Raw genomic sequence first — 14,076 nt, 5'->3', positions numbered from 1 at the left:
GTTAATGTGAAGAAAAGTCGACAGCAGCGTCAGCCTCAGTCTCAGCCGCCAGTCTCACGTCTCTTGGATTACGCGCTAAAATTTAATTTAAATAATTGTGAATTAATTAAATTCCACAATTAAACCAAGTGAAGCAACAGCAGCAGAATATTCCAAAAATTAATTATAAATTTCAAAAAGCAAGCAAACAAAGTTCCTCTGCAAATACAAAAAATTATATTACAAATCTACATAAACACATACATATGTATGTATGAGAAATTAAGTGAAAATATTTATTCAACAAGTAAATTATTTTGCAAATCAACAAATTTTGCAATCACCAAAAGAGTACCTGAAAATTGTTTGTGTGCGTGAAAGAATTGATGAATTGATGAATTGAATTGAAGAAACAACAGAAAACAGGCGCCAATCTAAAAGCCTTGCTTCAAAATACTTCAAATAAGAGCAGCTGCAACCAAAGTTGTTTGTTTGTGTGCCAAAAATTAAATTAAATTTACAAAGCAAACCAGATATTACAACAAATTGAATTTATGAAAAATCGTATAGCAAAAATTGATGCATAACTTGCATTTTTGTTGTTATTGTGAACACACACTCTCAGCAGCTTACATGCATTGAGAAAATAACAAAGTTTTTTTTGAAACAAAACAAACAAACACACACAAAAATGGGCGAAGAATTACCAATATTGAAGGGCATACTCAAAGGAAACGTGAATTATCACAATGCGCGTAAGTTGAATTAAAAAACCGTTGCAATTGAGTCGGAACAGAGTAGGTTTTATGAAAGAAAGAGCATCCAGCATAGCCTAACCCACAGCCTGGGCCACACCATCCCATTATAAACGTTCTAATCAAATTTGAAAATTATCACCCAATAATGGGAAATCAGCTAGCATCCATGTCAGCCAACATACCAACTAAAGCAAATAATCAATTAACTCTAGTTCACAACTTCACAAACGCTCAACGAAAACGTGACACAAATTTGCAGGCGGCAGGCCAGCAGGCAGCTTTCAATTTCTGACTCGTTGCCACTGCCGCCGCCAGCACTAAAAACTTCATTTCACACTTGGCCAACAGAAGCCGTGGCCAAGAAAACAACAGCAATGGCAACAACAAAAAACAGTCGCTGCCATAGAAATGCAGCCGCAATCATCAGCATCCAATAGAATTTAGTGCCAAGACACACTTTTCACTTTGACAGACGAGTTGAGAGTTGGAGGAGAGTTCCGAGCCCATGCGAACGCGATCGCTGCTTGGCTTTGATTTGCTTTTTGGTTTTGTTTACCTTTTTTTCTGCCGCCTTCAAGTCACACAACTTTAAGCGCCATTGAGTGCTGACCTCGTTTATAAACACATACAATAATTTTTTTATTTTTTATTTTTGGTTTGGTTTGCGGCACGGAAGAGCGGCAAAAAAAAATTGTATTTAAACTTGAAATGAAACTTCAAAAACGGCAGCAGCGACGCGTCGGTTGCGTCTACGCCTGCGCCTGCGCCAACGTTGGCGACATGCGTTGTCTTCATTTGCGAGCAGCTTTTACAACTTTTGCTATTTTCTAAAAAACAACAACAACTACACACACATCATACTCGTATTTCGCTTTGCCTTTGAGGCTTTGGCGTGTTTGACCAACTTTTAGCGTTGAAAGTTTTCGACGCGCGCGTCGGCGCAGCAACATTCGCCGTCGCTCGCTCTAATTTCTACGCGCGGCCGCAAACACGCAGCGCCAACAACAGCAGCGACAAGCATAAGAGGCAGCTGGCATTTCATTTTCCATTTCATTTGACCTGAATTTCGCTGCACACCAATGTGGGTCACTCAGTCGACTGAAGCAGCGACGTGGCGACGACGACGACGGCGACGACGACGACGACTTCGATTTCTCGGCTGCTGGAAAAAGTAGTGAAGAAGAAAAATCTGCCTCTGTCTCTGCTTCTGCCTCTCCATCTCTCACCCTCTCTCACTCTCAGCCGCACAGTCTCTTGCTGTTTCACTTTTGTTACTAATTTTGTGTGTGTACCACTTTGGTTATTGTGGTTGTTGCTGTTGTTGTTGTCGCTTTTGTAAGTTGCTGGCTGTTGCCTTCTTTTGAGTGAAATTATAGAAACTTTAGCTTTGATTTTTCGGAGCACACCTTTCTTATGCATTGACATTGAAAAATTGAGCAGCAGACGACGCAAACAAATGCATATATTTGTATCTGATTGTGTGTTTATTTATAGCAAGAATCCGAAGTGATGGTTTAAGAGATATTTTGAAAAAATAGCCCACAATATGATTCTGTTTATAAAATGAGAATATCTATAGAGCTAGTAAGATAATAAATAAATGAAATATAAAAATGGAATAGCATGGCATAACAAAGGTTATAAATTCTTAAGAAAAAGATTAGAAAACAAGAAATATTTATTCTTTTTTTTTAACACCCCACGATAGAAGGATAAAATTCGAAATAAATTATTCAAATACACATTTAAATTTCGACTGGGGATTAAAAACTCGGCAAACCTTCGACTCAATCAACTCAGATCGTTGTTGTTGTCGCGCAAAAGCAAACACACCTTCAAACCAATTTTCATGTGCCAGCAAACATCACCTCAATTATCGTGCCTTGCTGGCTCTCGCAACTCAAGGCACAGAGCGTGAGAGGGTAAGGTAGAGCTAGGGGGAGAGGGAGAGTGCGAGTGCGAATGCGAGCGTACTGGAGAGGTTGAAAAACGTGACCGCAAACGTGTTGCTGTCGTTACTTGCCGCTGGTGAAATGTGAAAGTTCACCCACACATACAAATTCGGCGCAAAAATTAAAAATCTAAAAAAAGAGAAAGTGTAACAGCGGCAGCCAACACAACAGCAACAACAAGAGCAACAACAACAGCAGGCAAAGAGTTCAGACTTGAGCAGCGACAGCTGAGCAGGCAATGACCTACTTAAAAGGGCTCAGTTCACTCGCCATTGAGGACAACAGAAGGGTGCAGTGAGCAATAAATTACAGAATGTTAAGCAACTGTACAGAGGGGAGAGGTGAGGAGAGGGCGGGTGTGCTTGTGCGTGTGTGACTTCCAACTTCCTGCGTGACAAAACGGACAGCGGCTGCAAATGGGGCGCGCTCATCTTAACAGCTGTTGGGAGCACCTGCTGCCAGCCAGCCAGCCAGCCAGTCAGTCAGTCAGACTGCCAGAGAAACACATGCAAACACGATCGTTACATACCAACATACTGTTATGGCCCAACAGACAGAGCCGACGAAGCAGACAGAGAGTTTGCAATGAAGCGTTTAATTTATGCGAGCCTACTTGACAACTCTACACACAATTACTTACTGGCGCACTCGAATATCTCAAAAACGTGAATATCTTAAGCGCATGTAGCACTTACTTGTATGATATACACAGTATGTGTTGCCTAGAGAAAAAGGGGGACAGGATCAAAATGAAAAACCATCGATGCAATTTGTATAACACCTTCTGCTTGCCATTTACAGTTTTCAGGCTTTGAAATAACTAGAATTTTGTATGTTTCTGAGAGTCTTCCTCAGTACACCTAAATACATGTAATAAATCTATATAGTACCTCTTCATTGGTTACCACTGTACTAAATACCATCTTCTCTCTCTTATCTACTTGCAGCTGTGCGTTTTGGACGTGTGCCGAAACGGGAAAAGGCGCGCATTTTGGCCGCCATGCAGCAAAGTACACAGAATCGGGGCCAGCAACGGGCCTTGGCCACGGAACTGGACGATCAGCCCCGTCTGCTCGCCGCCGTGTTGCGCGCCCATTTGGAGACGTGCGAGTTCACAAAGGAGAAGGTGTCGGCAATGCGACAGCGAGCACGTGAATGTCCCTCGTATTCAATGCCAACATTGCTGGTAAGTAATCAGTAGCTTATAGCATTATCTCATGGTTCTACCTACGATCTGGTTTCTCTTTTTTGTTGTTGTCGCTGTTCTTGAGGCTGCGGCGTAGGCGCGTGAATGTCAAACACACGTTTCCGGGCAATGCTTTACCCGCATGGTTAGTGTTTACTGCAAACGGCAGCCAAAAGACATTTATTGACATGCATAGATAGATAGATCATTAGCAGCAGTAACAATAACAAAAACAACCTGCTCGCCAGCTAACTCTGACGTTACTCATACGCCAAGGTGAACCTGTTTGGCGCAACCATCAAGAAAGAAAAAAGAAAAAAATGATTCTAAACTTTGAGAGCGTTCGAACGCGCGCGCGCGCTTTAAACCAGGAAATCAACTGCGTCTCACGTAGACGCGTCTACCGGAAAGCTACAAGCGCGTTCTTTTACTGTTGCCAATGTTGTTGTTATTGCTGCGGTTGTTGTTGTTATTGTTGCTGCAGCAGCGTTTGGACAAAGACATTGAAGCAAAGAGCGCGCGCGCGCTTTGGGGTCAAGTTCTTGATGATGATGGCGGCGGCCCTAGAAATCAACATATTTCTTTGTTTGTCAATGTCGCCAGTGACTGACAGACAGACAGACAGAGAGACTGACTAGCTGACTAGCTGACTTACTGACAGACTGATGTGCGATATTTGATAAATGGAACGTTGTAAATTGTACTACCAAGCCAATGGCTTGACGTCATTGTTTTGCCAGTGCGGCGTATACGTAATATGCAAGTTTTTCATTTCTGTGTGTTTTTTTTTCTCTATGCTATTATTATTTTTGTTGCTTTTTTGTGGGGTGGAAAAATAAAAAAGAAAAAATATATTATGGGCAGCCCAGAAGTTCAAGAGCGATAAGCACGCCACGAGTAAAGGCAAGGCGATAAGGCAATGGCAAAAAACGTGTTGCTACAACAACAGCAGAAACAGCAACAACAACAACAATGGAAATAATAACAAATGCTCATACAGTTCTAAAAGCTCAAGGTCAAGCGTAGCGTCATTATTAATGAAACACACAGACCTACGTACAAACATACAGACAGCAACAAATGGTCAGATAGAGGCGCGTGTGTTACTGCGACTGATGAGGGGGTGGTCGGGGCGCCCAAATAGAAAGGGAGGGGTGAGCGCTAGACACATGTGCGACTGTTTAAATAAATTGTTATTAAATATTTAAGCGTGCTATAACAAAATGGCAAGCCATACACCCACACAGAATACATTGTAAATAGGTATGAAAAGTATGTATATTTGTAGTATTAAGGCTGGGCAGTGATAGAAGAGGCAGGCAAAGTAAGCTGTCGAAAATTTTGTTGTTGTTGTTGTTGTGGATATTATCGTGCCCATTAGCTAAATAAAACAGCTGAGCTAATAGCAGAGCATTCTGGTATAGCACTTATGAACGAACTTATATCTATACACGTTTTCATTATCAAGAATTATAAATGTCAAAGTCAAGGGCATGACCAATGGCCAACGACAACAGTTGCGAGCTCTGCAGTCCAATTCGCCATTTACTTGCATATGTACATATGTACACACCTACTCGTATATAGGTATAAGTTCTAGTACTATGTGGCGAATGGAATGTGTCTAATTACTGGAAAATATGCTTTAAGCAACGTTGATTCAAAAGAAATACGTAACAATTGTTAAATGGAAATGTCATGCGAGTGTTTTGAAAAGTTCAAAGGTATTATTTCTATTACAGGTAGTAATTAAATTTCCTTCCTTTGTTGCAACACTATTGCAGACTATGATTTGCAAAAAAAAAAAAAAATCAAAGCTAATAAGTGTAAATTTCGTTGGCAACTGGACTCCTTTGATAAGTTCAGGCTCCAGATAATCCTAAGCCGTAGTGTTAAGCGATCTCAGGGGCTAGCAGCAACAACAAGAAATAATTTGCACATGCCTGCAGTGTAGAATAAAAACACACACACACACACACACATAGACGTTGGCATATGCGCGAGAACGACCTTGTGGCGAGTTATTTTTTAACCTTGAATGAATGAAATGTATGTATTATTTTGCATGCGCATATATACTATAGATATGTATACATATGTATATAGAAATATATGCGCAAACAATAAAAAATACAAAATATTATTATACGAATATGCATAGAGTGTGATCGCAGAGGTGGTGAGAGGGTGGGTCGCCGTCGTTGCGGGGGATGGGATGGGATGGGATGGGCTGGACGAGGTGTCGAGACATGCACATGAAATAAATGCCGCGACTGATAAACTTAGAAAAACATGTACAAATTCATACATATGTACAGATGTGTGCGAATGTGTGCATGTGGGTATGAGGAAGCAAAACGCAAGCAGACAGACGGACAGGCGGACAGGCGGACAGACAGACACAGCAACGGCACTTTTACAAGCCCCAGTCCCAGCAACAGCCCCCTCCCCCCTTCAATGACAAGTCAAATGCGAACTAATACAAATAATGATCATGCAATAATAATGGCAACAACAACAAGCATACAAATACAAATTTTAATTTGTGTGCATGGCTAGAAAGTCTGAGCAATAGAGAGAGAGAGAGAGAGAGAAAGATAGTGGGGGGGGGCACGGGCACGGGGGGGTTGCAGTGCTTACCCTTTGGCAACAACGACGACGCAATTCACATTTAATTGCCGTGTCAGGTGGTTCGAAATGCTTACATATAAGGAAGCGCCACATATCGACTCAACTGACATATGTAGCTTTAGAATTATATACGTACGTATGTATGGATGTATGTACATATTTATGTGAGTTATGAGTCTGTGTTTATGTGTGTGTGTGTGTGTGTGTGACAAGGCGGAAGCAATGCAAGGCAGCAACAGAAATCAAATAAGAGCTGAGGCACAAAGGCAACCTTCTAAGGTTAATATGTGAATGAAGGTAGAAGGAAATACATTCGTACATATGTAAATAAATTCTAATCAGTAAATGCTAGTAAAGAATAATAAAACGCGAATCTTATACGTTTTTTTTTTTTTGTATTTAGCCATGCCATTAGAACTTTTCTGAAAGCTGTCAAATGCTTTTTCGCTGCTTAATACCAATCATCTATATTCTACTTGTACAATTTGCCCCTTAAGCCTTGCTCCCTATCAGCAGTGGAATATAAATTTCGAGGAATTCATTTTTTTTTAATTTTTCTGCAAGCACAAAAAGAAAAAAAATGGAAAAAATTAAGTGGAAGCAGAAAAACAAATGCGAATCAGCCAAAAATAATGAATTGAAGGTCGCCGCCGGTTTTATGATACGCGCATGCCAGGGAAGAGGAAGAAACTGGCGGCAATGGCTCATAAAGTTGTGCGAAAGAAAGCCATTCACGCACACACACACAGGCACGCACATACACACACACAGAGTAGTTCTAGTGCGCAACTATTTCCGCTTTTTGCGCAAATAAATATTTGTATATGATATACGAAAACGAACCGATTGCGAATGCGAATCCTAAATGGCACAACGCCGTCATTTCAAAGGTGTAGAAATAGAAAGAAATTTGTCCGAACGTCTGTCTGTCCGTCCATCCGTTTGTCTGTTTGTGTATTTGTGTGTGCGTGTGTGTTATCGTTGTTGTTTCTGCTTCTGTTGCTGTGCCGGTTGCCGCTTGCCGGCATTTTGCACTTGACGAAGGCCGCTAAGCACAAAAGCAAGCGGTGGGGTAGACGAAAAAATGTTCAAGGTTAATCATACAAATAAATATAAACAGACATACACCCATACATATACGTATGTATACATACATATAGCGCTCGCTAAGGCGCTCAGATTTAAATGTGCAAACAGGCAGACAAAGCAATTTTAGGGGCGGAGCGGGGCAAGGCAAGGTGAGGTGCCACATACGTATGTGTGTGTGTGTGTGTGTGTTCGTGTGATTTTATTAAAACGGAACATTAGCAAAAAACTTGAAGCCCGTTTAAAAAAAAATACGTAAATACATGCAATAAATTATAAATTAAAAGCAAAACAGGAACAATGAACAAAACAAAACTCAATACAAATGCGATTGAAAAACAGCTATTGTTTTAGTTGTTGTTGTTGTTGTGGTTTATACCGAGTGAATAGGAAGGGCACGTATGCACGTCTAGTGTCAGAGCTGTGCGTGTGTGTAAAAAAAAAAAAATAACACCCGGAAAGCAAAATTACCAAATTACATGAACGGAGCATTTGAGACACAACAGAGACTAGAACAGAAATTAAAAAAAAAAAAAAAACAGAAACTAAAATAGAAGGCGCACAGAATAAAATACGAGAACGACGCACACGCGCCGCGGTCGACGTCGCTGCCCGTTGGGGGAGCAGAAACAAACCTTGAACTCTGGTTCGTCGACCTTGGACAGAATGTCAGGCGACGACATCAACGCTAACGTCAACGTTGTTGCTAAAACTAGCAGAAAACGTAAGCGCCTAATAATTGCTGTCCATGTGCAAGTGTTAGTGTGCGAGAGCGAGAGCTGAAACGACTAGAAACTAAAAAAAACTAGCACTCGTTGAGTGTGTTCCGCGAATTGAGCTTTTCTGCTGGGCAGAAGCAGAACCAGAAGCTCTGCAGGCATCAGGAAATGTAACGACGATGGACAACAGAGAGATTGGGAGAGCAGGTGTAGGTCGGGTGGTGAGTGAGAATAGTGAGTCAGAGAGCGCTGAACTGCTCTCGCAATCTATTTGCGTGTGTGGGCGTGCGGAAGTACTAATAATTATAATTATTGATTCACATAAAGCGGGTGGGCGACCTTCGCGTGAACTTTGTGCGCAGCAACAAAGTGACAAAAACGTCAGCAGTAACAGTAACAGCAACAGCAACAACAACTGCAGACTGACGATTGCCGTTATCTGTGCGATGTGTAATAGATTAGTCAACTCACAATAGTACGTGAGTCGCGTATGCAACAGGGTTTAGGGCGCGAATTGTTTTAGATTTATTTTTACCAGACTTGTACTTAGAAGAATATTCTCTATATTTTATATTCTCTAACCAAAGATCTTCCCATTTTGCTTGTTTTTATTTGCAGGCCTGTCCTCTAAATCCCGCGCCTGAGCTGCAATCGGAGCAGGAGTTCTCACAGCGTTTCGCGCACGTCATACGTGGCGTCATCGACTTCGCTGGCATGATTCCCGGCTTCCAGTTGCTCACGCAGGACGACAAATTCACGCTGTTGAAGGCGGGTCTCTTCGATGCGCTCTTCGTGCGTCTGATCTGCATGTTTGACTCGTCCATTAACTCGATTATTTGCCTGAATGGCCAAGTAATGCGTCGCGATGCTATCCAGAATGGAGCCAATGCCCGCTTCCTGGTCGACTCGACCTTCAATTTTGCGGAGCGCATGAACTCAATGAATCTGACAGATGCTGAGATTGGTCTCTTCTGCGCCATTGTCTTGATCACACCCGACCGTCCGGGTCTGCGCAACTTGGAGCTTATTGAGAAAATGTACAGTCGCCTCAAGGGCTGTCTGCAGTGCATTGTGGCCCAGAATCGTCCAGATCAGCCAGATTTCCTGTCCAAGCTGCTGGAAACAATGCCTGATCTGCGTACCCTGAGCACTCTTCACACCGAGAAGTTAGTGGTCTTTCGCACGGAGCACAAGGAGTTGTTGCGTCAGCAGATGTGGTCCATGGAGGACGGCGAGTCTAACGGTGCTGCGGGTGCAGGAGCTGTGAAGAGTCCTTCGCGCAGCTGGGATGCCATGGATGTGGAGGCGGCGAAGAGCCCCTTGGGCTCCGTCTCGAGCACAGAGAGTGGAGATTTAGATTACAGTGCTCCAAGCAGCACTCATCATCAGGTTGGTCCCTCGGTGCCAACTCATGCTGCTCCCTCATCATTGGCCTCTTCGGCTCCACTTTTGGCCGCCACCCTCTCCGGCGGCTGTCCATTGAGAAATCGGGCCAATTCCGGATCCTCCGGGGACTCTGGTGCTGCCGATATGGACATAGTCGGCTCCCATGCGCATCTCACACAGAATGGACTCACGATCACGCCTATTGTGCGCCACGCCCATCAGCAGTCGCATCAGCCGCAGCACCAGCATCATCAGCATCCCCAGCTGCATCATCATTTGACCTCCGGCGCCACTGCGGTGGCTCGCTACCGCAAGTTGGACTCGCCCACAGATTCCGGCATTGAGTCCGGTAATGAGAAGAACGAGTGCGGAGGCAGCAAGCCCGTCAGTTCTGGCGGCAGTTCCTCCTGCTCGAGTCCGCGCTCCAGCGTCGATGATGCTTTGGACTGCAGTGATGCCGCAGCGGTTGCTGCTTCAGCCGCTGCCGCCGCAGTTGCCGCCCAGGTGAGCGTTTCTGTGTCGCCTGTGCGCTCGCCACAGCCCTCCTCGGCCACATCGGCCTCCAGCAGCGCGACTCTCAAGCGTCAGATTGTGGAGGATATGCCTGTGCTGAAGCGCGTTCTACAGGCACCCCCGCTGTACGACACGAACTCGCTGATGGACGAGGCCTATAAGCCGCACAAGAAATTCCGCGCATTGCGCCATCGCGAGTTCGAGACCGCGGAGGCGGACGCCAGCAGCTCCACCAGTGCTGCCAGCACCACCAGCAGCAGTAGCAGCACCACAAGCATGCCTGCTGGCAGTCCGCGCGGTGGCTCTCACTTGAGCCACAGCCCACCACCCGCCGCCATAAGCGTCGTTGTGCCACAAGCAGCGGCCACACCACCGCCCGCCCAAGTCGCTACACACCACAATCACCACCAGCAGCACCACCAACAGCAACAACAGCATCACCACCAAAGCCAACTGCACATGCATCTGACGCGCAACAGCAGCCAAACCACCCAGAGCTCCACCACAGGTGGCACCCTCTCCAGCACCCACTCCGTGCTCGCCAAGTCCCTAATGGCCGAGCCACGCATGACGCCCGAGCAAATGAAACGCTCCGATATCATTCAAAACTATTTGATGCGTGAGCCCTCAGCGGCTGCAGCCGCCAGCTCAACCACCGGCAGCCGTAGTCCGGCGCCGCTGCAGCAACAGTCGCACATTTATGCCGCCGCCTCTTCGCCGTCGTCGAGCAACTCCAATTGCGCTTCACCCTCAACCACCAGCAGTGGCGGTGCTTGCGTAACGCTACCTTCGCCACCACCCCAGCAGCAACCACCGACGGTGGCTGGGCTACCCAACGGGCGCTGGGCCTCCTCATCGGTGATCACCACCACCTGCCAGCAGCGCCAGCAATCAGTCTCGCCACACAGCAATGGCTCCTCCTCATCCTCCTCATCGTCGTCCTCCTCCTCTTCATCCTCATCCTCCGCGACCGCATCGACAACGTCCAGCGTCGCCTCCAGTTGTCAGTATTTCCAATCGCCGCACTCAACATCCTCCTCCACCTCACCAGTAACACCGCCGCGTCCCTCGCCACCTCGTATGCTCGAGCTTCAGGTGGACATCGCCGACTCCCAGCAGCCGCTCAATCTGTCCAAGAAATCCCCGACGCCGCCGCCCAGCAAACTGCACGCTCTCGTCGCCGCTGCCAATGCTGTGCAACAACAACAACAACAGCAGCAGCAACGCTACCCCACAGTGTCGGCTGATGTGACTGTGACAGCAACCACCGCACCACCGGTGGCTTCCAGCACACCGCCGAGCAGCAGCAGTACGCCGCAGCCTCCCTCCGGGGGCGTGCCAGCGGTGCACAAAGTCATGCTGGAGGCGTAAACCACCCCAGCAGTGGCGCCAACCACACAGCTAAGCAGAATTCTTCAAATGTTTAGTGCAAGAGCGAGACTGAAATGATTTAAGAAATGTGGCAGAGAGGGGGAGAGGGTGCGTAAGAAACTTTCCTTAAAGAGCAACACACAAGAGAACTTAAGAAGTGGTCGCAACAAGGGGGCGTGACCAAGACAGCAGCATTACAGGGCGGGAAAAACTACACAAAAGAAAAAAATCTTCAAAAACAAAAATATATATATATTATTTCAACATTAATTTAATTTGCAACAAAAGAGCAGAGAAAAATATTAGAAGCAAAACAAAACAAAAAAAAAAACAAACCAATTAAATTATTTTACATTAAAAATAAAACTTAAAAAAAAAAACAAAACAAAAAAACATTGAGCAGTGTACAAAGTTTAAACAAATGCATGCAATTTAAGCGTTTAAAGTAAAGATTATTAATTTAAAGGCGATGAAACAAATGTCCTTTTTCATTTTTGATCGAAGCGCTTTTTAGAGGTAAATGGTGGGCGTGGCAAGCAGCGCCTACTACCATTCAAATAGCGTTGTATGGAAACAATAGTAGAATTGAAACCACATTTTTGCTGCTTTTGAGTCCTAAAGAAAAGAAAACGTAATTTCCTTTATTTGCAACGCTTCATCTTCTTCTTCAAAGTATTTGTTTTTTCTTCCAAAATTGTTTCTTGTTTTTGACTGTTTCTTCTAGAAAAACAAGAACTTCTTCTTACAAAGCGCAAACTTTGAATTGTTTTTAAGTTTTAAGTGATTGTTGTACATATTTTACATACTATATATTTCTATCGATAGTTTTAGATTTAGTTATTCAGTAGGCAAGCGAAGCGTTCAATACTACTTGCTTTTAAATGTTTTTTGGAAAAACTGCGAATTATTTTTACAAAATTTGGTGAAACTAAACCGAAATGAAGCGAAAGTGAATATTTTGTGCGATCTCCGTTAAGTGAAAAGCAGTTTTTGACACGAGAACATGCAAAGGATACTTTAAGTTGCAAATTCATTTTTTATGAATTAATTTTATTGCGTTGTTATAATTTCTTAAACATACTATATATAGACAACATTTTTTGGCACAAACCTAATTTGCTAAAGAATTACATCAAGTAAATTTATACCTACATATATACATATATGCATACATAATTAATATATATATTATTGTTTTCTAATTTTAAAAACCAACACTGAGCAAAAACTACAAAAGAAAAAACAAAAAAAAAAAAAAATACAAACAAATAAAAAATCAAATTATTGCAAAAACCCAACGTTAAACATGATTTGTTGTGTAAATAGTTAAATGTTAAATTAAACGTAACGCATATTTAAAGTAAACACTATACATTACAATTAAATGTTTAATTGGCGTAAAGAACATAAAACTTAGACGCTGACAAAAATATCAGTAATGAGTAACAAACAAACAGACAAAAACCACAAAAAAAAACTGCAAAAAATACTATTTGAAAAGCGTAAACTTTAAAAAGTAAACAAACAAAAAAAGAATACAATTTATTATTATTAAAAATTGCGGTAGCAAAGAACTATTACATTAATTATTACTATAATTATGCTGTACTATTATGATTATTATTAATTAATTATTATTATTATTATGTTTATGGTAATGAACCAAACAATTTTTGCTTCAGAAACAACAACAACAACAACCACAAAAACACACACCGACGCAGAAATTTGTATGTGAAATCAATAAAAAATTTGTTTAAAAAATATCAAAAAAAAAAACATTCAACCCTTTCTTTTTATTTGAATTGGTTTTTATTTTTCAGACTTTTCATTTTCAGCTCTTGTTTTCAACACTTTCCGTTTACTTTTGTTTTGTGGGAAGCGAGAACCACAACAATTTTCGATCGAAACATATAATTTGTAGCTCTTCTTTGTTTTTTCTGCTGCCGCATTGTAAAAATTGTAGAGAAGCGATATCTGCAACTCTTATATATGTATTGTATGTACGATATACCTTTATCCGAATAAAGTTAATATTTTATGTGTATAAACGAATGCGCACGCAAAACAATGTAAAAACACAACAACAACAACAACCACAGCAAGAGCAACTAAAGAATGTTTGCCGAGTTGACTTGAAACTTACGCATACGAATGAAATTAACTTAAAAGAGCAGTAAGCGTATAAATAAAATAACATTTACAAATATATTACATAAATATATTCTTTTAACATTTATGCAAGCAGCAGCAACAACAAAACGGTTACAAACATAAATACAAATATCACACTTCAATAATTACAAGCATATGAATAAAAATTTAAAAAAAAAACAAAAAAAAAACCAACTAAAATACAAAAAAAAAAAACAGAAATCGTAAACGATTTTTGTGTGTGTGTGTGTATTTGTAACATTGTCCGTAATTTTTAGCCAGCAAAGTAAACATATTGAAGACACATTGTATCTAAAGAATATGAATATTTTATGTAAAAA

The 14,076-nt window shown here is 42.4% G+C and overlaps 1 protein-coding gene across 1 annotated transcript in view; it reads left to right on the top strand.

The window, feature by feature from the left end:
- LOC115623219 (ecdysone-induced protein 75B) overlaps positions 1-12,051 on the top strand; it is a 163,405-nt gene extending 151,354 nt beyond the window's left edge. The window contains 2 exon segments of the mRNA XM_030517458.1: positions 3,637-3,875; positions 8,930-12,051. Of these exon segments, the coding sequence (XP_030373318.1) occupies positions 3,637-3,875; positions 8,930-11,581 (2,891 nt within the window). The 3' untranslated portion in view covers positions 11,582-12,051.
- The last annotated feature ends 2,025 nt before the right edge of the window (positions 12,052-14,076 follow it).

Source organism: Scaptodrosophila lebanonensis, unplaced genomic scaffold (genome assembly GCF_003285725.1).
Source record: "Scaptodrosophila lebanonensis strain 11010-0011.00,11010-0021.00 unplaced genomic scaffold, SlebRS2 tig00000043-arrow-pilon, whole genome shotgun sequence".
Classification (NCBI taxonomy): Eukaryota; Metazoa; Arthropoda; class Insecta; order Diptera; family Drosophilidae; genus Scaptodrosophila; species Scaptodrosophila lebanonensis.
Note: the sequence above shows the minus strand (reverse complement) of the source record. Positions and strands in the feature narration are given on the sequence as shown.